Below are 25,712 nucleotides of genomic sequence, written 5' to 3'. Positions count from 1 at the left end.
ACTGATGGAAAATATTTAGGATTATCTTTTAATTTTCTCTCCAGAATACTTACAGTTAAAACCATTTATAACTATTTGTTTTTCATTTTATGATAAATCATCTAATTTTTCCTCCCATTTTTGTTCAATTAGCACTGCAAACGTTTTAATTTGATAAATACAAGAATGTTGAGATTTTCTGGCTGTTTCTTCAACATGTCTTTAGATACTAAGGATCTGAAAATTACAAAAGTGTCATAAACGTTGAAACAGATGAGAACTAAAGGGCCACTCTGCGAGAAAGAAACCATCAGTCCAAAAGCGACACAAAAAGTGAGTTTCTTAGTTCAGTTTAAGTAGCAGAGTTTGGTTTACTTCACCTCAAATTAGCTTGGTTTTGTCTCTTCAGCTTCTTTTAAGCAAATTTTGTTCACCTTTTTCTAACAAAAATTTAGTTTCAGGTGGTCCCACCTAGCATAGTTAGCTTAGATTTATTTAGCCTAACATCCATCCATCCATCTATCTAACGATCTATCTATCTAGATATAGATATATCTATCTAGATATACAGTACAGACCAAAAGTTTGGGCACAACTGTGTGTCCATACTTTTGGTCTGTACTGCAGATCTATATTTATCTAGATCTATATTTATCTAGATATAGATTGATCTATATCTAGATCTATATATCTACAATATATATAAATATATAGATCTATATCTACCTAGATATAGATCTAGATGTATATATATAGATCTATATAGATATAAATGTATATCTATATATATCTGTATCTATATATCTCTATATATATGTATATACTGTATATATATATAGTACAGACCAAAGGTTTGGACACACCTTTTAATTCAATGAGTTTCCTTTATTTTCATGACTATTGACATTGTAGATTCACACTGAAGGCATCAAAACTATGAATAACACATGTGGAAATATGCACTAAACAAAAAAGTGTAAAACAACAGAAAATACCCCTTATATTCTAGTTTCTTCAAAGTAGCAGCCTTTTGCTGTGATTACTGCTTTGCACACACTTTGCATTTTCTTGATGAGCTTCAAGAGGTAGTCACCTGAAATGGTTTTCACTTCATAGGTGTGTCCTGTCAGGTTAATAAGTGGGATTTATTGCCTTATAAATAGTCATGAAAATAAAGAAAACCCATTGAATTAGAAGGTGTGTCCAAACTTTTGGTCTGTACTGCATGTCACTGTCTGACACAGTTTAAAGCGTTTCCCTGTGATCATTTAACTAAAGTCAAACCAGTGAAGACATATGGTACCCTGAATAATAGTCACCGGTCCCCACTAGCCACATGTTTTGGTCTCGCATGGCCTTATGTGATTACTGGGACGCTATCTTCAATGCCTTCTCTCCCACTGGTAAAAGAAATTTGGATCCAGACCTTTGCGATTTTCAATGTCCCACCATTGTCAGTCTAATATTGTTGCCTTTGCTTCACTGGTAGCTCACAGGGTGATACTCTTGAAATGTCCATACTCAACAACGTTTTATTTGTTGGGTTATGTGATTACAAATGCAAAAAAAAAAAAGAAGTTCAAATATGATAATGGAACATATGATGAAACTGGACCCTCAGCAAGCATGAGTTTTTATTTCATGACATGAAACAAAGTGGAAAAAGTCTATGTCTAGTTGTTCTACTAAGTTCACATGATGGTACATTGAAAATTATTTAATGATGGAAAAAAAAGATAAACATCACCCTCCTCCTGCCAGCCCACATATTACCAATCACATACTGACTTCCTACTGAGGCCTGGGCAAAAAGAAATTAGGTTTAGGCAGTCAATTCGATCTGTCTTGCTGCTTTTTGCTATTTTCGGCTGTTTTTCACGCAGAATCTACCCATGGGCTCAGAGACTGTCTCCTCATTCCTCGGCACGCTGGAAGACATTTCAGTGGGTGGAGACACCCATCACCCCACGACAAGTTGAGCAACATGGACATGCAGTTATAAAGTTGGAACCTAGACGTCAAAACCCAAACTCGTTCTGCACTTTCTAACAGTGATGTATGTTTAAACAATTACATGTCAGCTGCAAGATTGACCAAAAATACTGATCCGATGGAAGAAACTTTTTTTAAAATCAAAGTTTGAGTTTCACTAATTTCAAGCTGTAGCCGAGGTACATACTGAGCTTTTCACGTTCATTTCAATTTGAGATAATCCTAGAGGCAAAAAAAGTATTTCGAATGCAATTTTTGTGTTTTTATATATTTAATGAATGAATGAATGAATAATTTAAAAAGTGTAGAATTTGAGTTAGCATGAATTAAATATTGTCTACACTTTAGAAATAGAGTAGACCTTTTATTTTGTGCTTACTCATAACCTTCAAATCATGTACTAACTTCAGTGAAATAACAAATATCAAGTGCAAAGGTCCATTTGATAAATATTAAATATTATTGAAAAGTCCATTTGTTTCAGGAACTTTATCACATTATATAGATTAATTACACACAAATGGGTGCTAGAAAGCCTTTATTTCTCCTAATTATGATGATTTCTGCTTACAGCAAATGAAAACATGACATTTTAATTTAGAATTTTCCATCAGACCAATAAAAAAAACATGTTTAATACAGAAATATGGGCTTTATAAAAAAAGATATGTTTAATGCCTACTTTAGGATGTTATTTTTAAAGGTATTTTTAATCCAACAAACATGCAGTCATATTCAAGTTTATTGAATATGACTTTACAGTAATATTTATCTTTCAGTGCTTTCATTGTGTTCACCACATGGGGGCAGTCACTCCTAATTGACTGGACATATTCATAAACGACAAAAAGCAATTAGGCTGGAATACACAGATTGTTTTTTTGGTTTGTTTGTTTTTACATTGTGGTCCACCATAGGCAGTGTCGCCCTGGGCAAGAACCATATGTAAATAAAAATAAACACATTTTTAAGGATTTGTTCTGAAAGCATAAAATTCTCATTCTACGTTTCCTCTCAACTGTTAGCATTTTCATGTACTTTTTCTCCTGCTTTGTATTGTTTATTACAAATAAATATATTTTAAGGAGGAAAAAGATATATATATATATATAATCAAAATACAGGATTCAAAAGTAATGGGGACAAAAATTGTCCAAATTAGTTTTAAAATAAAAGCTGGATAAAATAAATAATGATATAAGCTTTATTACTTGACGACTTTTAAACAGAAGTCTTCACCATTTTACCTAGAGGCTTCTCTGATTGGTTGAAACTCATGCATCACCGCTGGGGGACTGATCCCCAGTGATTTACGGGCTGCTGATGACCTGCTTGATCCAGTCGGTCAGTCTGGTGATGCGGGTGTAGACGCCGTAGTAATCTGGACGGCCGCAGCCTTTGCCCCAGCTCACCACTCCGGCCAAGAACCAGCGCCCTGACGGCTCCTGGCAGACCAGGGGCCCGCCAGAGTCCCCCTGGCACAGACAGTCACAGAATTAAAGAACGAAGGAGAAATATCATACAAATATCTTTATTCTGTCTAAAAGAGATTAATTAGTTATTATTCAGCAGGATTTATTTTATGGAACACTGTTACGTCTCTTTAGTATTAGTAGAATATAAATTCATATCAGCCTGTATCTTGTGACAGATTACCGTAACTGAAACAATGTATTTTATATAGTTGTACCTTACTAAAGTATTTCTACACCTTGAACCTTGTCACATTTTGTCAAGTTACTAACAAAAGCTTTAATTTTTATAGTTATTAATGACACAAATAACTATATAATAATAAATTAAGAACATGACATAATTTTCAAAAGGTTTTGCAAATAGAAGTCAGAAAGGTTAATTCAGTCAAGACTTCCTAGAATAATCTTTATGTTTTTTGAGGTATGGTTGAAACCAGATGTTAACATAAACTGAGTAAGAACACACATTTTTTTTCCCTTAGTGTCTGAAGTGAAATCAGACCAGACTTTTTTTTGTTTTAGCTTAGTTAGAATGACTAAAATTGCTTCTATTTGGCAAATGCCAGAAAACTTGGCGGGAATATTGTTTAGATTTTTTTGTTGTTGTTGTAACTTTTCTCGAATTCAAAAGTTTGGAGAAGTTGTTGGAATCTCTGAAAAGGCGTGTGTGAGATTGGCGGCCTACAAATAGCTCCACCAGTTCTTTCAGGAGGAATGAGCCAAAACTCCAGCAAACTGTTGTGAGAAGAAGGAAGAAAACCTAGAAGATTTGACCCAAAACACACATTTTAAAAGATAGATACTGACTGACACTGAATGTATGTGAAAGTTTGAATTTGAGCAAAGTTACTAAAGAAATTCTACAAAATGTTCTTTCTAAGTTTTCTGTCATTTAGCAAAAATACATTTATTTATTTATCTCAAACAGATTTTGGAAACAATGAAACTGTACAATTGGTAAAGAAGTGTAAGTAATTTAAAAAGCAACTGTAAAAGCAAGACATGGAGCAAATTTCCATTTTCTTTTTGGGAAGTGGGTACATGGAAATATCTGTAAAAGGTGTTTAAATGTGCAATCTATATGAACGTTTCACTTATAGAACATTGTTTTAAATCAAGGGTTCTCACTTATTCAATTGGCAGTGGACACGTTTCTAAATTCTGCATGATGTGTTTCTGTTCACCCAATGTTACTAAAACTTAGTCAAAACAACAAAAAGTACAGAGAGGAAAAAAAGTTCCTTTGATAAGAAAAACAGAGGGGTTCTGTGGTTCACAGCCTATAGTCTGACATGCAGTTTTTTCTTTGCTAATAGAAATAAATCAATGCAGATTGGTTAGCAAACACTTAGTGTTATGTTTATATGTCCCTACCTGACAGGCGTCTTTCCCTCCACTACGATAACCAGCACAAAGCATTCTGGGAGTGACTAGGTAGCCGTAAGAGCGAACGCAGGCTTCCTCGCTGACCAATCGAACGTCCACTTTCTGCAGCACATTGTTGGTTCTGCCTGCAGGGGGTCAGAGGTCAGACATCAGGATCACTCTGTTACCACTTCCTCTATTTCACAAGAAGCATGAAAGACATTGGGTTAAAGTCACTGCTAGCTCCCTTCAGCCTCTGTGACTCCCGAGGTCGGAAGTCTTCAACCTCTGTGACTCCTGACGTCGGACGTTTTCAGCCTCTGTGACTCCTGACGTCGGAAGTTTTCAGCCTCTGTTACTCCTGACGTCGGAAGTTTTCAGCCTCTGTGACTCCTGACGTCACAGAAGTTTTCAGCCTCTGTGACTCCTGACGTCGGACGTTTTCAGCCTCTGTGACTCCTGACGTCGGAAGTCTTCAACCTCTGTGACTCCTGACGTCACAGAAGTTTTCAGCCTCTGTGACTCCTGACGTCAGACGTTTTCAGCCTCTGTGACGTCAGGAGTCACAGAAGTTTTCAGCCTCTGTGACTCCTGACGTCACAGAAGTTTTCAGCCTCTGTGACTCCTGACGTCACAGAAGTTTTCAGCCTCTGTGACTCCTGACGTCACAGAAGTTTTCAGCCTCTGTGACTCCTGACGTCGGAAGTTTTCAGCCTCTGTGACTCCTGACGTCGGAAGTTTTCAGCCTCTGTGACTCCTGACGTCAGAAGTTTTGAGCCTCTGTGACTCCTGACGTCACAGAAGTTTTCAGCCTCTGTGACGTCAGGAGTCACAGAAGTTTTCAGCCTCTGTGACTCCTGACGTCAGAAGTTTTCAGCCTCTGTGACTCCTGACGTCGGAAGTTTTCAGCCTCTGTGACTCCTGACGTCAGAAGTTTTCAGCCTCTGTGACTCCTGACATCACAGAAGTTTTCAGCCTCTGTGACTCCTGACGTCACAGAAGTTTTCAGCCTCTGTGACTCCTGACGTCACAGAAGTTTTCAGCCTCTGTGACTCCTGACGTCACAGAAGTTTTCAGCCTCTGTGACTCCTGACGTCGGAAGTTTTCAGCCTCTGTGACATCAGGAGTCACAGAAGTTTTCAGCCTCTGTCACTCCTGAAGTCGGAAGTTTTCAGCCTCTGTGACTCCTGACATCAGAAGTTTTCAGCCTCTGTGACTCCTGACATCAGAAGTTTTCAGCCTCTGTGACTCCTGACATCACAGAAGTTTTCAGCCTCTGTGACTCCTGACGTCACAGAAGTTTTCAGCCTCTGTGACGTCAGGAGTCACAGAAGTTTTCAGCCTCTGTGACGTCAGGAGTCACAGAAGTTTTCAGCCTCTGTGACTCCTGACGTCACAGAAGTTTTCAGCCTCTGTGACTCCTGACTTCACAGAAGTTTTCAGCCTCTGTGACTCCTGACGTCGGAAGTTTTCAGCCTCTGTGACTCCTGACGTCAGAAGTTTTCAGCCTCTGTGACTCCTGACGTCACAGAAGTTTTCAGCCTCTGTGACTCCTGACGTCGGAGGTTTTCAGCCTCTGTGACGTCAGGAGTCACAGAAGTTTTCAGCCTCTGTGACTCCTGACGTCGGAAGTTTTCAGCCTCTGTGACTCCTGACATCACAGAAGTTTTCAGCCTCTGTGACTCCTGACGTCACAGAAGTTTTCAGCCTCTGTGACTCCTGACATCAGAAGTTTTCAGCCTCTGTGACTCCTGACATCACAGAAGTTTTCAGCCTCTGTGACTCCTGACATCACAGAAGTTTTCAGCCTCTGTGACTCCTGACGTCAGAAGTTTTCAGCCTCTGTGACTCCTGACGTCGGAAGTTTTCAGCCTCTGTGACTCCTGACGTCAGAAGTTTTCAGCCTCTGTGACTCCTGACATCACAGAAGTTTTCAGCCTCTGTGACTCCTGACGTCACAGAAGTTTTCAGCCTCTGTGACTCCTGACGTCACAGAAGTTTTCAGCCTCTGTGACTCCTGACGTCACAGAAGTTTTCAGCCTCTGTGACTCCTGACGTCGGAAGTTTTCAGCCTCTGTGACATCAGGAGTCACAGAAGTTTTCAGCCTCTGTCACTCCTGAAGTCGGAAGTTTTCAGCCTCTGTGACTCCTGACATCAGAAGTTTTCAGCCTCTGTGACTCCTGACATCAGAAGTTTTCAGCCTCTGTGACTCCTGACATCACAGAAGTTTTCAGCCTCTGTGACTCCTGACGTCACAGAAGTTTTCAGCCTCTGTGACGTCAGGAGTCACAGAAGTTTTCAGCCTCTGTGACGTCAGGAGTCACAGAAGTTTTCAGCCTCTGTGACTCCTGACGTCACAGAAGTTTTCAGCCTCTGTGACTCCTGACTTCACAGAAGTTTTCAGCCTCTGTGACTCCTGACGTCGGAAGTTTTCAGCCTCTGTGACTCCTGACGTCAGAAGTTTTCAGCCTCTGTGACTCCTGACGTCACAGAAGTTTTCAGCCTCTGTGACTCCTGACGTCGGAGGTTTTCAGCCTCTGTGACGTCAGGAGTCACAGAAGTTTTCAGCCTCTGTGACTCCTGACGTCGGAAGTTTTCAGCCTCTGTGACTCCTGACATCACAGAAGTTTTCAGCCTCTGTGACTCCTGACGTCACAGAAGTTTTCAGCCTCTGTGACTCCTGACATCAGAAGTTTTCAGCCTCTGTGACTCCTGACATCACAGAAGTTTTCAGCCTCTGTGACTCCTGACATCACAGAAGTTTTCAGCCTCTGTGACTCCTGACGTCACAGAAGTTTTCAGCCTCTGTGACTCCTGACATCAAAAGTTTTCAGCCTCTGTGACTCCTGACGTCAGAAGTTTTCAGCCTCTGTGACTCCTGACGTCGGAAGTTTTCAGCCTCTGTGACTCCTGACGTCGGAAGTCTTCAACCTCTGTGACTCCTGATATCACAGAAGTTTTCAGCCTCTGTGACGTCAGGAGTCACAGAAGTTTTCAGCCTCTGTGACTCCTGACGTCGGATGTTTTAAGCCTCTGTGACTCCTGACATCACAGAAGTTTTCAGCCTCTGTGACTCCTGACGTCACAGAAGTTTTCAGCCTCTGTGACTCCTGACATCAGAAGTTTTCAGCCTCTGTGACTCCTGACATCACAGAAGTTTTCAGCCTCTGTGACTCCTGACATCACAGAAGTTTTCAGCCTCTGTGACTCCTGACGTCACAGAAGTTTTCAGCCTCTGTGACTCCTGACATCAAAAGTTTTCAGCCTCTGTGACTCCTGACGTCAGAAGTTTTCAGCCTCTGTGACTCCTGACGTCGGAAGTTTTCAGCCTCTGTGACTCCTGACGTCGGAAGTCTTCAACCTCTGTGACTCCTGACATCACAGAAGTTTTCAGCCTCTGTGACTCCTGACGTCACAGAAGTTTTCAGCCTCTGTGACTCCTGACATCAGAAGTTTTCAGCCTCTGTGACTCCTGACATCACAGAAGTTTTCAGCCTCTGTGACTCCTGACATCACAGAAGTTTTCAGCCTCTGTGACTCCTGACGTCACAGAAGTTTTCAGCCTCTGTGACTCCTGACATCAAAAGTTTTCAGCCTCTGTGACTCCTGACGTCAGAAGTTTTCAGCCTCTGTGACTCCTGACGTCGGAAGTTTTCAGCCTCTGTGACTCCTGACGTCGGAAGTCTTCAACCTCTGTGACTCCTGATATCACAGAAGTTTTCAGCCTCTGTGACGTCAGGAGTCACAGAAGTTTTCAGCCTCTGTGACTCCTGACGTCGGATGTTTTAAGCCTCTGTGACTCCTGACGTCAGAAGATTTCAGCTTCTGTGACTCCTGACGTCACAGAAGTTTTCAGCCTCTGTGACTCCTGACGTCAGAAGTTTTCAGCCTCTGTGACTCCTGACGTCAGAAGTTTTCAGCCTCTGTGACTCCTGACGTCACAGAAGTTTTCAGCCTCTGTGACTCCTGACGTCGGAAGTTTTCAGCCTCTGTGACTGCTGACGTCGGAGGTTTTCAGCCCCTGTGACTCCTGACGTCGGAAGTTTTCAGGCTCTGTGACTCCTGATGTCACAGAAGTTTTCAGCCTCTGTGACTCCTGATGTCACAGAAGTTTTCAGCCTCTGTGACTCCTGATGTCACAGAAGTTTTCAGCCTCTGTGACTCCTGATGTCACAGAAGTTTTCAGCCTCTGTGACTCCTGACGTCGGAAGTTTTCAGCCTCTGTGACTGCTGATGTCGGAAGTTTTCAGCCTCTGACTCCTGACGTCGGAAGTTTTCAGCCTCTGTGACTCCTGACGTCGGAAGTTTTCAGCTTCTGTGACTCCTGACGTCAGAAGTTTTCAGCCTCTGTGACTCCTGATGTCACAGAAGTTTTCAGCCTCTGTGACTCCTGATGTCACAGAAGTTTTCAGCCTCTGTGACTCCTGATGTCACAGACGTTTTCAGCCTCTGTGACTCCTGATGTCACAGAAGTTTTCAGCCTCTGTGACTCCTGACGTCGGAAGTTTTCAGCCTCTGTGACTGCTGACGTCGGAAGTTTTCAGCCTCTGTGACTCCTGACGTCGGAAGTTTTCAGCCTCTGTGACTCCTGACGTCACAGAAGTTTTCAGCCTCTGTGACTCCTGACGTCGGAAGTTTTCAGCCTCTGTGACTCCTGACGTCACAGAAGTTTTCAGCCTCTGTGACTCCTGACGTCACAGAAGTTTTCAGCCTCTGTGACTCCTGACGTCGGAAGTTTTCAGCCTCTGTGACTCCTGACGTCGGAAGTTTTCAGCCTCTGTGACTCCTGACGTCGGAAGTTTTCAGCCTCTGTGACTCCTGACGTCGGCAGGCGGCAGTATTTCTTATTTATACTTCCCGTCTTCCTCAGCCTCACTGGAAGTCAAGTCAAAGTCTGAGAGCGACGTGGCGAGTAACAAAAACTAATATTTGCATTAAAGAAAATATCATAAAAATTCCTTGCAAATATTTCCAAAATAGCGCAATAAAATTTTTGATTTTCACTTTTTTGCTGTCAAAATCACTAATTTTATGGCGCTACTTTAGAAAGATGTTCAACATTATTTAATCTTAAGTTCTTATCGAATGCAGAGACGGCTATTTATTCATATTTTAACAGTTTAGCTGGTTTTATTAATACGTTCTGCCACTAACGGCCCTGTGAGAACATTCTGGATCTTGAGATCAAGCAAAATAAAATTAAATTTGACACCCTGCCATGCAGCATCTCAGTGAAATCAAGGATCTGGGCTTTATGTCAGAATTGGTCTCTCCTTTTCTTAATTCAATTTAGCAGTACGTTTTACATCATTGTCGTGTCACCCTATCTGATTTTACGTCAGCTTTAATCTTTTTCCAGATTATCTCACATTTTCCTCAAGCGTGCTCTGACACCTTGAATTCAGTGACGTGATCTTTCCAGACACTGTAGTATTTTGGTTTTGTTTCTATTCTTAGGCCGCTCCGCTTTCTGCCCGAGATCTCCGGCCTGTTGGCCAGCTCACCTCCCTCCTGTTGTGCTCCCCAGCCGGTGACCCAGCAGAGCAGGCCCGGCTCCAGCTGGTGGGTGGCCGGCGGCAGGCAGGCGGGCCGAGCGTGTCCGGTCAGCAGTGCGTACGCGGGCCGGTCCAGCTTCAGCAGGGCGAGGTCGTAGTCGTGGGACTCGCTATCATAGTATTGATGGAGGTGGATCTGCTGAACCCGAGCCACCTCCTCTATGGAGCTGCTGCGGTTCAGCAGCAGTTTACCCAGATACACCGTCCACACCGAGGGGGAGTACACACTGCAGCGGGAATATCAGAGCGAGAGGGTAAAGGCCCGTCACGGTGACAGATATTCCAGAACCATAAATTGTCACAGACGTTATCGCGATAAAACGTAATATTACTGTTTTGAGACTATTTTCAAATAATATAATGGATAGTAATGCCAGAGCACATTCTCAAAGATAAGTAGATGTCACTTCTAATGAACATTTAACACTGGAACCGGAAGACGTTTTATATATCCAAAATAAATACATTAAACAATAGAAACGGCAAATAAAATGAAATATTAAGTCTCTGTAAACAAAATTGTCCTTCAAAAAAGGGCCAGTTACAGACATACACATTAGCACTGGGAGAAAGCAGATCAGCTCAACTTTTTCACAGATTATATTACGGTGATTTTAACAAGTAGAATTTATATATATATATATATATATATAAAACTTGCATACTGCAGCGTTAATACAATTTTAATTTTATAAATTTATTTATTAATTTATTAGGCTTTGCATTCATGCCTTGATTGGAGAACATGGCTATATTCCTTTCTGTGACGTGAACATGATTCCGGGTCCAGTGGATTGAGCAAGATTTTCAGCAGGGGGCCATATGCCCCATCGAATCTCCCTTAGGGGTGCCACTGTCTTCAACTCTGATTTTTGATCTATATCAATCAAACAATCGTAAACAGTACAACTCAAAAAGTTTTTAATCCTCCCCAAGAAAATTAAAAAGTGTTAATCCCCCTGCAAAACGTTGCCGCAATTCTTTTGAGCTGCATCCCGGTTAAGCTGTTTTTGAGAGACAGGTGCAGATAAGACCAGAAATGCACTCACATCACTCCCTCACTCACTCTGAGACGGTTTTAACTCCTACATCCTTATCCTTATCCATCACTTGAGCCAAACGCAGAGGGAGTTTAAAAGAAAAGAGACGATCCTGATTTAGGAAACAGGGAAATGAAAGAGCATCCTTCAAAGCGTAGGCAGGGAGTGAAAACATGACATTTGCAACAACAAAGAGCTTCAGGTCGTCTGTTTGCTGCTGGCACTCACCTGTCGTCGTAGAAGCAGTGGGCGGCCGACGCCACCCACTGACTGGAGATCAGCGCTCCTCCGCAAATGTGGGTCCCTCGCACCTGCAGACTGGTCTGCCAGGGCCACTCCCCCTCTGAGGCGTCGCTGCCCCCGACGATGCGGGTGGAGAACTGCCTCAGGCCACATTCTGAACACGGGCAGACATCGAAAAAACGCCTTGAAAAAGTATTCCTGTCCTCTAAAACTTTCACATTTTGCTCTGTCGCATCTACAAAAGTCTTTTGAAAACTTAATATAACAAAAAGTAGAAGATAACTAACATCTAAGGAAATGACACTTCTATCTTTTACTATTAACCTTTATTTAGCTATATACAAAAACTACTAATAAGAAACAAAACTATCAAAAGCAATTGCAGTTAAAACTCTCTTCTTCATGGTCTGTCAGCGATACTTTTAGTTCACTGAGAGTCACTTTCTCTCAGGTGACCGAGTCCAACAGATTTATTTTCACAAGTATTTTCGCATTACTGCTTTTACTATGATGTCCACTTCATATAAAGCTTCATTAGAAATTGCTTTGGGTTTATTTCAAATGTAATAGATATTGAGATGGGAAAGAAAAAAACAAAAAAGTGGGCAGAAATGTTTAAAGGGAAAGAAGGACAGAAACAATACAAAATAACAGGCTAGATACTGTATCTGCTTCTACACCTGCAGAAAGAGAGAGGAAACAAACCAAACTGAAAAACTTGAAACAAAACACCTGTACATGTTTAATGTGTTCCACAGTGCTTGTTGCTAAATGAAACATTGAATTTGTCTGGCTTTGACATTAGCTTTTTTTCCTGTCACTGTGTATGAAAGGCAGATTTGTGTGTCTAACTATTTGTATTTGTTCTGTAAAACAAACTGTGCTAAGTGAGCTTTTGGATCTTTTCCCCCCACCAGATCCCATGTCCCCCTTACTGGGTTAATGCTCTCCCAGTCCAGCTTGTCTGTGGAGAAAGCTAAATCTTGACACGTTTGCAGTTGTGTTATGACGGCTGCGTAATTGAAAATTGATAAACAAATCGTAAAACAATTTACAGTTTATTAATCGTGAATTGTTTTACTATTAATAAATGGAACAGCTTGGATTATTGTTTACAACCCTTAAATTTCACTAATTTGTTCCTTTTGATAAATGACTGAGGCATTTACAGAGCAGCTGTGTTTACACTTGAATGAAATTACACTTATAAAACCCAGGGCCACTGACTGAGTCTTATTTAGGGGTATCGTATTAAAAGTAGCTCAATACATGTACACGCCACACTATTCAGATTATGTTTAGTCAGAAAATAACGTAAAGCACATAGTATTTTTCATCCACTTCACAATTGTGTATTTTATATGGTTGTATCACCACATGTATTAATAAAATAGATTGGTGTTTGGTTCTAAATTGAAACAATGTAAACAAGTTTGAGAGACATTAATGCTTTTGCACCGTTGCACACCCATAAATCCTCAGATAACTCAACAGAAGCATCTCAACGATCTAATTTAAAATATGTTGGATTTATTAAACCGCAAGTTAAGGCCAAGTATTGCATTGTTCTAATACATGGGGGCTTTTAAGCTCTGACTGCATTTCCTTTATGGCTACTTTCAAGCATTTACATTGAGGGAGCCAACCTTATTTGGAAATGTTTGCTCAAACAAGCTATAAAGTTTTCATGAGCAGAAGGTGGCGACTAAAACGGTTGGAGTCTATCTATGAACTCAGTAACGTTTAGAGTTCAGCCTTATATTTTCCTAGTGGAAGGTTTTAAAGCTCTTCCCCTGGCTCCATGTAGCTTAGAGAATAGACTTTAAAATACTTCTGTTAGTTTATAAATCCCTGTACGGCTTAGCACCAGCATACATTAAGGACCTGTTGCCATGGTATCAGCCCTTCCAGACCTCTCAGGTCTTCTGCTTCTGGTCTGCTCCCAGAATCTGGGACCAGATCCCCAGAACCAGAATCAAGCAGAAAAGCAGCATTCAGTTTTTATGAACCACAAATCTGAAACAAACTTTCAGTTTTCGGAAGCTTGGAAACTCCAGCTCCAAGGAGGAGCTGCGTCTCGGAGGCGGAGCTAGGTCCAGCCAGGAGTTTTGCACAGCTGAATGGTTGCCAAGGGAGAGCAAAGGATTTCTCAAACATTGCATGAAAGAACCAAATCAACACTCCAGGCATGTTTTTGACAAAAGAATAACATTACAACATGATCCAAAGCTCAAAAAAGTACATATATATATATATATATATATATATATATATATATATATATATATATATATATATATATATAGTTTTACATAATACTACCCCTTTAAAAGGAAAACAATGAATAATATTTAGTTATAAGAGTATGATTGATTGGTCTACATGCAAAACAAAGTGCTACCCTGATAACATCCACAGAATAATTGATAAAAACCAGATTAGTTTTAGTTTTAGTGGAACGTCGTCTGATCTCACCGCATCGATTCTCATCCGAGGCGTCGGGACAGTCTGTGACAGAGTCGCACTCTGGGTTCGGCTTCTTCAGGCACGTGCCGTCAGCGCAGACGTAGGTCATATCCGTACACTCTACTCCTGGACGCACAAACAGACCCACACACCGAGAACCCAACGCTGGTCAGGAAAGCTAACGTGGAGAGATTTTCTTACTTAATGTTTCACATCTAAATAACACAAACAGCTTGCTTTGAAATACTTCCTTGCAAAGAGTAAAGGAAAGGGAATTTTTCTTCATGCTGTGACACCTTCTAATGTGTGTGTGCGTGCGGGGGGGGGGGTGTGTGTGAGTGTTGGAGGTCAGAGTGTTACCATCAGTGCAGTTCATCTCATCGGAGGCTTCGGGGCAGTCTGGGTGTTGGTCACACACTTTATAGTAGTCGACACACTGACTGTCCTCGGGGCATTTGTACTGTGCCACACACACTGAAACACACATGATAAAGTATCGCTTTGCACGTCTTATAAAACATTGTAATTAATCTTTACTTTTGATTAAAAAAAATTAAATACATAGATTTTTAAAATAAATATATTTGGTGCCGTTTGCACAGTTATTTTGAGTTACTTAGCCTGTGATAAAAAATAAATAAAATTACTTCTTTTTTTTTTCAAAATTTTATTTAAATCATGTTATTCATTCATTTATAAATGTGACCATTTCAAACTACAAATATTCAGTTAGCAAGGTAATTATTTAGCTTTAAACTAAATTTTTAGCGACCAGGCTAAATATTTGGATTGAAGCCAAATATTTAATTAGCAAGAAAAATATTTAGTTAACCATCTAGTTAACCACTTAGCACCAAACTAAATATTTAGGTACTAAGCTAAATATTTACCTTTATAAAATAAATAAGTGCAAGCTTAGTACTCGGTTCGAAACTAACTATTAAGTTAGCAAGATAAATATTTTGTTCACCATCTAAATATTTAGCTCCAAACAAGTTAGCTTCAAACTAAAAATTTGGTTTAAAGCTAACTATTAATTAGCAAGATAAATATTTAGGACTACAGTGCAGGGCATTCTGGGTAAATATAACCAAATCAAACGGGTGATGCTAGCGCTAGAGGGAACAAATTAGCATTTCTGCTCCAACCACTAATATCTGACCCTACCCTGTGTTTTGTTTACATTTTGCCAAGCAGGAAGTTGCTCTCAGTGTCATTTCCTTCAGTGGTTTTTGGTGCAGCCCTGCCAGAGGTGAGGTGAACAGGGAACAGGTTTTTGAAAGAGTTTGGATCATTTCACACATTGCAGTGTGAAAGTGAATGGCACGAGCTGAACATTTATCAAATGTTGCAACTTTGATCCCCAATCGAACCGAGTGATCCGGGTTATCATGTGGGAAAACACCCATAATATTTAACGTGGAGATAAATATAAAGTTGGTTAACTAAACATTTAGCTTGCTATTTGTATTTTGGTGACATTTATAAATCAATGAACTAGTTATCTTATGACAGACTAAATATTAAGAATACATTCAACAATTTGGTAAGCTTCACTACAAACAGCAAAAGTTTCTGAGATCTATATTACAGAGTTTTTAAAGGCTCCTGCTGGCACCTGGGTCCTTGGACCAGCTCCCAAGAAATGGCAACACAACACGGACGCGTCTGTGTTGAGTATTTCAGTAATAGACTTGACAGTGTGTAACTATCTTCCCTTGTTGAAAAGCCTTGATGATGTATGCCGTTATGAATTTAAAATCTAAACTTCGTACCACAGTTCCTCTCATCCAATCCGTTGGAGCAGTCCTTGATTCCGTCACACAGGGGGACACAGAGTCCGCTCACAGTGCACAGGAACTGACCTGGACAAGCTGCACACACAGAAAACAACAACCAAAAACTCACGTTGGACAAAGGGTCTCTTCTCGGGAATCTTTCCTGCATCCGCAACTTACGGTCGGAAAGGTTAAAGATGCTGTAGTGAACCTGAAGGCCCGGCCCGGTCAGCGACACCTCGGAGGTCATAACGACGGTGGTTGAGTGTGTGAGCAGGGAGAGGCGCTCGCAGTACGGCTGCAGACCTCTGGTACCGCACAGCCTGAGAATTCAACCAGCATCGTTTCTTTTATAATGATAAAAAAGGGACAATGAAGAACTCAAACATAAATGTTGGCATTTCATGCACTGAACCAGATTATAGCAAAAGCTAATTTGCATCTGCAGTACCTTGACTAGTTACAAAAATGGACATACAATAATAAAATAAGATAGAAAATACAACACTATGAGTTATTTTCTATTCACAATACACAAACACACACGTACAGACTTAACCACTGGCACACACACACACACACACACACGCCGTCAAGCGGTTAATGTTCACATACCTGAGCGGTTTTTAACAACCTAAGCTAGACTGTATGTAAAATAAAAATCATATATTTTTATCCAAACAGATGGGTGTAATTTTCGCCTCTGACTATCTGTAGATAAAGATGAGAATATGAAACCTGCAGGTTAAAACAACATAAAGTATTAGGATGCTTTAGTGAGACAATAGTGCCACCTTGTGTTCAGACAACTGTGAAAGTCCCCTCACTTGAGTCTGGTGAATGATTTAAAAAAATATACTATTAAAAAGTAATTGAAGTTGTAGTTACAAAACCGTATTTTAGTTGGGAATGGGATTCAGTCAGGCTTTAAAGAAGTTGTGATATAGTCATTGTTTTGGCACATGGACATGATTTAATGTTATTGCAACTAAACTGAGATGCACAATGTGAAAAATCCAGTTAGCAGATTATTTTGTTGTGAGGTCTGTTAGCCTTTTAGCTGCCACCTGCATGTGTACGTAGTCTAAATGGAGGAAGAAAAACAGAGAAGTGTGACTTAACCATAAACCTGCCTTTTTTACTTCAGTGGTGCAGCACCTGGACCTTTCATAAAGGATCGGAAATATTTATGAAGCCAGATGTTTTGGGTTTTTTTCCCCCCTGACTGTCTAACATTAAAATACACATAACTTTTTCTATTTTAAGTCACGTAGGATTCTGAAAAGTCTCTACGTTATAATTAGATTTCTGTTTGTGGTTTAAACCTGTAGTTTAGTTGAACAGTGGAAAAAGAAGGCCATCCAGACCGCTTGTAACAGACCATACCTGCGGTTCTGGATGACCCACTGACCCTGGGTGCAGGCCTGGTTGTAGCTGGCTCTGCTCAGCTCGTAGCCTTCAAACTCCAGAGCTAAACCCAGCGCTGCGCCGGGCATCTGAGAGAAAACAGGAAATGTTTGAGGGGTTTTTTATGGTCTTCGACACCGGCTGTAACTACATGTTAAAAGAAACAACGTAGAGGTACGGATGGAAGGGACACTGACGATGAAAGTCCAGGTACAGTTGGTGTTCGGAGGATAGAAGCTGGGGAAGAAAGGCGTCTGCAGAATCCCCTGCACCCCCTGTACTTCCTTCAGCTGAACGGAGGAGATGCAGTCTGAGAATACCGAGCAGAAAAAATCTAGGTTAGAAATGCGTTTGGCCTTGCGGTGTGAAACTCAGGAATTCAGCTGCATGTGGTTTGCTAATGAAACTGTGTACTTCAACAAATTTACCGTCATGTTTTTTTAATGACATTGCGTGAAGAAACTCATGTGATGCGATTTTAATTGCTTTTCGTATTCAGTGGAAACACTGTAATTCCGAAATTTTGTTTTTTCGACATTAGCGGAATGTCAACAACGTTTTTCGCACGTTTGTAATGGAAACAGAGCTTTTGGCGGCAGCATAATAGCAGAATTTGTTTCTATTGAAAACTCTATACCATGGCTTCATAAACAATATTTCTTTCAGACGTTTGACAGCTTCAGTCTTACCCTGTTGGGGCCAAGCTTGCGCAGACAAAGAAAATGGGTCCTTGTAATTGTAAAGACCTTTTTTCCAAACCACTGTCATCCACTCGCCGGATGAGAGCACGCGCACCACGTCCTCGTGTCTGCTGCAGCCATACACCCTTCAGTAGAAAACAATGCTAAAATGTAGCCACATGATTGTTCTTTTCTGAGGTTTTGAGTTTTGACTTTCACAGAGCTCGGATCTTAAAGCGATCGAGTTTGTTGTAGCTTTTGTTGAAAAAAAACCAAAACCAACTTACGACGTAATTAGATGGTGATCGGAGGGGGTGATGGAGTCATACACCACCAGCCGGTCTCGGCACTCTGGGAGCAGCCACTCCATGTGGAGCTCCAGCTGGGAGCCGGGGTCGGTCTGCAGGTGCCACAAGCAGGAGGGCCGATGTGTTTCAGGGCCGCGCAGAGCCACGGGGCTGCTGGACACCACCTTCTGGTAACGGTAACAGTCTGAGGACGAAGAAGTCAGAACTTACAATAAATGCTTAGAAGAAGAAGAAACCTTTCATTTACACTTTAAGGGCTCATCAAAAGATGAAAACTAGTGAAACTGAATACTGAATTATTGCAGAATGACTAATGTAATTCCATGATATTTGCATTAGTTTCACAAGGTGTCTTAGTCTGGTACCACACGCTACCACAAATCTTGTTTTTCCTTTTCTTTTGAGTTGCTTTGACTAAAAGCCTTTGCTAAATGCCCACTTATAAATCCTTGATAATATTCAGCTGAATAAAACATGGAGGGTAGGACAATCTGCCAGCTGTTCTGTCTTCTGTTCTAATTTGTGGTTTTTCACTAAATCAGCCTAAAATTACATTAACCAGCTGCTTGGGTCTTACTTAAAACATTTTCCTTTTATCTATCATAAACGCATTTATCCATCTTCACTGCTTTGGGAAAGTATTCATACTAATTTCAGTATATTTATATTTTGGGGGGATTTTATTAACTGAACCAGGAGTCTGCAACATTTGCAACCCAAAGAGCCATTTTTATTCAGGCCATCCAAAGAAAACTTGTTTAAAGCAACAAGCGACTAGGAAATAAGAACTTATAATTTTAGATAAATATCTACTATTGGAAATTTGTTGTGATTTTAAAAGAACTACCATTTTATTTCTATTCTTAAGATTTGAAAGAAAGATGAACATAAAATGTATTTTAGAAACGATGGGAAAATGACACTAAAAATAAAAATTCACATTGATTCCAACCTAATGACTAGAAAGACTAAAACACATCACTTGTACCCTTAGTGACACTCGCTATAGGACAAAAAACCCATAGAGTGATAATAAAATGAACAAATTACAAAGTAAAAAATGATGAGATGGAAAAAAGAAAGATGTGATACCAAACGAAGATGTCAAAACTTCTACAACTTTGGAGTCAGTTTCTGTGGGGAGGTGAACAAAAACCAAATGAAACCGAAAATATATCAGGAATACGATCTGTTTCATGATCTCATTCATAACTCTTTGGCTCACCAGTAACACACAGGGTAGGGAGGTGGAACAGGAAGCCATCCACGTTTGCCGTCTCCCCGCGCTGTGACCTTCCGTACCACCTGAGGCCGTCCTCCAGGCTTCTGGTGACTTCTTCTACTGTGACTTTTCCAACGTGACTGCTGGGGACCGACAGCACTATCCAGAAGTGAGCCACCACACTCCCCTGCCTGCAGGCACACAGACAGGCCTTAAATGAACACAACCGATAATAGAGTAATAAATACATGGATAAAAATAAACTGCTCCGTAACTCTTAAGCACTTTTCACTATTGATTTAGACATCACCCACTGTCTTAGGAGGCGGGTTTTAGGTGTATGCTTTGTGAAAAGAAGTGAAGTTCAATCACTTTGGTTTTAGCTTTAATTACTCCACTACTTAAAGAAAAACAAAGGCCCACATACCCAAATGCAAAGACAGTGGTGTAGTTAAAGTATCTGGAGAGAGATGAGGCTTTTAAGATCTTCTTTAACTAAAAGACACAAAAAACACATTATTTAACATTCAGCAGCCTTTAATTAAACCTGTTTTTTGAATTGGTGTGATTTCATTTCCACATTTTAGTGTGATTAGCTGCGTTTCTATCACAGAAGTGCGAAAATCTTCATCTATATTCTACTAATGTCCAAAAAGCACAATTTCACAATTGCGATGTTGCTATTAAATAACAACATTATTGTTGTTGTTATCCAACATTATTGTTGGAAATGCTACTTCCTGTTGTCTTCTTCGACGTTTCGCCAGTAGTAACATGTGATCATGTGATGCGAAAAAAGGGTTTCCATTGCAGTTTTTCAAAATACATTATTTCAATAGGCTGATAAAACACCTCATCCTAGCACTTTTCTTCTTTTATCAAAAAACTCGTTTTGATAAAATACAAGGCTTTTAACAACTTTCTTTAAGTCGGCGTGTTTCCATTAAGCAAATTTATTTTTGTAATTTCAATTTGCACAATTTTATGGTTAATGGAAATGCAGCTACTGATAAGTGAAAGTAAACAGAGAACGTTGCTGTGCTTTTATTCTGAAGACAGGAAGTGCATTTTGTGTGTCAGCGTATCTCAGAATCACCAATACTGTACGTATCAGTGTGAACCCGTACTGAAAGAAAACCGTGTTTCCTGCTCACCGTGTTCTCTACATATTTTGCTTCAGTCTTAAACACTGGGTTATTGTGACAGGCCAGATCTGCTGAGAAGTTCCTGTTGACGATGGTTAAGTAAGCCGTGTACTGCTGCTGGACACGAGGCTCTAACGTCCAAACACTGTATTCTGTCACAGATGAAGAACAACAAACATTAGAATTTAATCCGTAGATATGGACAATAAGTTGTTGGCACATTTTAAATTGTTCATACTTATGCGACATCAGGTCAAAACCCCAACTTTCATTGTGAAGACAAAATAAAAAAATTGTCCCAAATGTTTTACTGAATAATATCTACCAAAAGGTCTTTATTATAGTCCAACCACTTGCCTCACAGCTGATTGGAAAGGCAGTACAGATGGACGGAGGCCTAAAGAGCTTCAGAAGAAGACAGTTTTTCACCTTAAATTAATACAATGATAATGATCTCAATGGAACATCCTTTCTTATGTTGGTGTAACGGCAGAAAGACCAAATGATTCACAAGCCATCATTGAAAGACTTACACTTTATGTCACACAGTAAAGCTAAAAGTCTCCAGCAACACAGAAAAAAGTCCCTAGATTTGTCACTTGTTTTGTTTTTCATAAAGAGTCACTATAGGTGTCTGGACAGTCACTAAATATAGCAGCAAAGTCTATAAGTAAACAACAGTGCTACTTTTGTCTTGACCACAGCCACACTTAACTCCTCCGTTCATCCCCGCACTGAATTCATGGGAAGTCAGTACGTCACCAGATTTAAGATATCTGACCAAAACATTTATAACTTTTTGGATTTACTGAGGAGATTTTTTATTTATTTTTTATTTTTTTACTTTTTGATTTCAGACATTCGAAAGTATTTGCTTGGCCAAAGATGAATAAATCCACACCGAGAAACTGAGAAAGAATCGCTCACCCAGGAAGTACCAGGCCAGTGCGGCTGCGACCGCAATAAGGAAGACGATAAGGACGACGAGGGAGGCGAGCAACAACTTGCAGGTGCGCGTCGTCTTTATGTGTAGTTCTACATTTTGTGTAGCAGCTCCTACCTGCTTAGAACAAAACCAAAAAAAAAAATTACAGTATGTGTGCCCCCAACATAAATTACCATGATATCTAAACATCATTTTAGATAATATAAAACATGTTTTGCTTTTGTTACGTCTTGGTTCATCTTGGGGAAATACAGGTCTCAGGTGGTTTCCCAGTAGATTGTTGCCATACGTAATCCTTACAGTAAGGTCGCTGTTATTTTGTTCCTCTGGGTAAAATTTTTGAGAGATAACAATATCAATCTGACTTCAAAAGGCAAATAAATCCGAGACGCTACGAGTTCGAAGTCACGTTCAATAATTCCCTTGGTTGACACCTTGGTTAAGGAAAGATGGGATTTTGTGATATTTGTCTTTCCCAGTCAATTGACACTTTTTATCGCAGTTTAAATTCTTTGGCTAAATTCATCAACACTCATTTGCTTAAACAGAGATATGTAAAAAATAATAATAATAATAATGCTTTTCTAAATAAACTGATATTTTTGGATCTCACTCTTTTATGAAAACAGAAAATGAAAAGAATAGGGCACATTTATAAAAACGTAATTTAATTTCTAAATCACCATTAATAAATGATGATGTTTTATCTTTTTGAGAAAAGTGCAGAACTAAACCCAGTAAATTTCATAAATCCGGGCGTGCCGTGGTGGCGTAGTGGTTAGCGCGACCCGTATTTGGAGGCCTTGAGTCCTCGACGCGGCCGTCGCGGGTTCGACTCCCGGACCCGACGATATTTGCCGCATGTCTTCCCCCCTCTTCTTCCCCGTTTCCTGTCAGCCTACTATCATATAAGGGACACTAGAGCCCACAAAAAGACCCCCTGGAGGGGTAAAAAAAAAATTCATAAATCCATAAATCTGTGGGATGTTCCAAACTTTCTACTTTTTGCCAAAATCCTAGAAACTGAAAACAGAGTTTGACTGCAACAAGCTTTGGCTTACAGTAATGTCTAAAGTCAAACTTTTGTCTTCCTCCATCCATCCATCCATTTTCTGTACCCTTGTCCCTAGTGGGTTGAGAGGTGCTGGTGCTTATCTTCAGCGAACGTGTCGGGCGAGAGGCGGGGTCACTCTGGACAGGACCCCAGTCTGTCGCATGTCTTCCTTTAGTTTGGGTCATATGAGGAACATTTTAAACAATTAAATATCATCATTGCTTTGGATAGGAAGCAACATTGTTCTTCCTTGTCTGTTGACCAAAGCCATTTTTTGTTGATCATGAGTTACTTTTCAGACAGACTCAGAAGGTTTACCAGCTCATTTTGATTTTAAATTGAGTCCTCCAAGGCTCATTCTTAGGCCCCCTTTTATTAATAGCAGCATTGATGATTTGATCTTTATAACTACAGTGCACCTTTTCAACATGATGCTGTGTTATGAAACTAGACTAAATGTTTTCCAGAAATCCCTCCTGGCTCTATGATTACATCACTATTTCTACCCTATTGGAAGACTTTATTGGAGGAGAGTCAGCCTTTCTTTTTTTTCAGAGTATATTGACTGTTTAGTAAAAAAAAAAAAAAAAAAGCTACATTGAAGTATGTTGTCAATATTTACTATAACCATTTTTTCTTCATTAGTCTTTTAAGGAATGTCTTTGAAGACCTCTGCACTGATTTTATTTCATTTTTTTGCCCATGCTTCTTTGCAACTTTCCACAAGTTAAAGCTCGATTTTAATGTCCCTAAACCTTTCACCGTTGTTTTGGAGCCGTGGCTATATATATAAGAACTTTTTTGCAATGCATTTTCTTTTCTGGCTCTCTATAAAAAAAGGGATTTCTGACAAAAACACCAAAAATGACATTAAGCTCAAATTAATACCCAACTAATTTCTGTTGGGTGTTTAAAACCCCCCCAACAGAAATTAGAATGTTACTGTTTTAAAGGTACAAGCACTGTAAAAAAAAAAGTGTCACAAAAAATTTTGAAAAACTTACACTAGAAACTGAATATTTGCATGTATAACTTACTGTAGTATTTTGAAAGTTTCTAGTGGTTTTGTTGGTCGTCATATTAATCCTAAAAACATTTTTCATGTCTATGCACTCTAAAATGCGTCGCACTAATACCAACTGTTAATCTTTATGTCTTTTTAAGTGGCTACTCTGATGTTTAGCACAGGTTTTTTTTCTCTTATCTTAATCATCTTCAAAGTAATACCAAAAGCCCACTCTGACTCATGAGTGGCAGCTACACGTCAACCTGCCTTTTTGTACGTGCAACTTTTTTCCATTAAGTTGAAACCATATTTTGTTGCATATAGAAGGAGTTCCCCTTTCTAGGCTTCTGTGAAATTGTGTACAAGACGGTTTTAAAACCCCTGAAATCGAGTGTGGCTGAAGAACACATAACAGGAAGGGGTTTTGAGTACAGGAACCTGAAAGTTAGCATGAAACTAAAGCCAGGCGAAAGCCCATTTTTCATGTCCTTACATTTCAGTTTACACTTAAAACCGCAGCAGAAGTTTCTGTTTCCATAAACAAGGACGTCCGTTATGAAATATGAGGCAATAAAAACAGCACGTTAGACGGTGCGTTAAAGTTTTCTTTTTCGGCGTTTCAGCAATACTGACCTCATTGCTCAGAGAGGCAGGTGTAACCTCCCGGTCACAAGAAAGGGACTCCTTCGAGCCGCACCCGAGGGCCATTGAATCACTCCAAGTAACTTGTGGCCTGAGTAGACATCGTAGCCTCCTGGAGGGCTCACAGTTGTTCAGATCTTAAGACTCTTATTAATAATTTTCAGCTTGCAGACAGCAAAAGCTGCTGTTTTCCGCTGCAGCTCCTGCTGTGTTTGTAAGTCCAAAGGTGTCCGGAGCTCGGTTGAATTTGGACGCTGATGTCAGGCAGGGCTGGCATCCACAAAGCTCAGAAAGGCTCCGCTTTATTCCCGCACAACGACTGGCATAATTCACATACAGCAACAGGAGCGAGAGTCAGGTGCATCGCAGTTGCACTAATGGCACCGCCTGGCAACAGTGAGGTAACCAGTCAACACCCCCGTGCACAGGTAAGTCTGCTGGGTACGAAGCATGGTGAAGGTTGCTTCTGCAGTTCATGTCAAGCCCAATGCCAAACACACAGCGTATCTAGAGAAGATGCAAAACTTCTTTTATTGGGATTAAGCTTCTTGCAGTGCGCTACATTTGTTTATGTTTTGACTTGATAGAATAGGCAATACAAAGGACACCAATAAAAAGCATAAAATATGTTTAATATATTGTAAAAATCCCAGAAACTTAAGAGATTTATGGCAATATAAACAAAGAAATAAAATCAAATTTAAAGACAAACTACAAAAACATTACAAAAACAAATTTACTTTTCTAAGAACATCCACCCTTCATCACAAATCAACACACATCACCCATCCACGCTGCTTTCAAGTTCAAAGTTCACCTTAGCGCCACAGATCTAAACTTCACAAGTCCTTGTTTTGTTCTGAGAAAAAAACATAAAATTAAATGCTACTGTACATGTCTTGCAACAGAAGACAGACAGGGATTTCTTACATCCAAGTCTGCAGCTCCAGTTACTTTATATTCCTTTTATCATCAACTAGCTTTAAATTTGGGATGTGTGCTTTTGTTCCCGCCTCCTGAGTGCAGTAGTGCCACTTGTGTTACTGGAGCAGCCAAATGTTTTGCGAAACGACTCTTAAGCAACATTTGAGGAACTTATCAATAAAAGTGGTCTGGATTTAGTATCTAGCACACATTAGCCCCATTATTTTCTTAGAAATAAAGATAAACAACTTGTCATAACACTGGATATAGTGCTGACAGTACATTGCTATATAATAAATGCATTATAAGCTCTCACAAGGCTCACTTATATTCAGTGGCAGTTTTTGATAAGGGTAAAACATTAGCAGTTGCTCAGGAAAGTAGAACAATGAAAAACTGTGCAGTTTAGAGCTTCCTAAATTAATTGCATAGCCTTTTGCACATGGGATTACTGAATCTTCTGCACAATTACTCAGTAAATACT

General features: G+C 40.1%; 1 protein-coding gene across 3 annotated transcripts; it reads right to left on the bottom strand.

Annotated features, from left to right (window-relative positions):
* Positions 1 to 2,533: 2,533 nt before the first annotated feature.
* On the bottom strand, positions 2,534 to 24,711 carry tmprss6 (transmembrane serine protease 6). 3 transcript variants are annotated; one of them, XM_032561799.1, is made up of 18 exons: positions 24,296 to 24,711; positions 21,584 to 21,719; positions 20,666 to 20,808; positions 19,939 to 20,006; positions 19,515 to 19,702; positions 19,382 to 19,423; positions 18,269 to 18,473; positions 17,991 to 18,127; positions 17,499 to 17,611; positions 17,281 to 17,390; positions 16,075 to 16,217; positions 15,892 to 15,990; positions 14,477 to 14,590; positions 14,126 to 14,242; positions 11,636 to 11,804; positions 10,317 to 10,594; positions 4,821 to 4,957; positions 2,534 to 3,446 (listed from the first exon to the last, which is right to left on the bottom strand). In XM_032561799.1, exons 1-18 carry the CDS (start codon positions 24,368 to 24,370, stop codon positions 3,282 to 3,284), a joined length of 2,439 nt encoding a protein of 812 aa, XP_032417690.1. In that variant the 5' UTR covers positions 24,371 to 24,711; the 3' UTR covers positions 2,534 to 3,281. The 3 variants fall into 3 exon arrangements, with proteins under 3 accessions (XP_032417690.1, XP_032417691.1, XP_032417692.1); XM_032561800.1 differs by having other exon boundaries at positions 21,584 to 21,716; positions 24,296 to 24,709; XM_032561801.1 differs by lacking the exon at positions 19,382 to 19,423.
* Between the last annotated feature and the right edge of the window lie 1,001 nt (positions 24,712 to 25,712).

The sequence above is a fragment of the Xiphophorus hellerii genome, chromosome 5 (assembly GCF_003331165.1).
Source record: "Xiphophorus hellerii strain 12219 chromosome 5, Xiphophorus_hellerii-4.1, whole genome shotgun sequence".
NCBI lineage: Eukaryota > Metazoa > Chordata > Actinopteri > Cyprinodontiformes > Poeciliidae > Xiphophorus > Xiphophorus hellerii.
The sequence above is the reverse complement of the archived record's forward strand: the minus strand, read 5'-3'. Positions and strand labels throughout refer to the sequence as shown.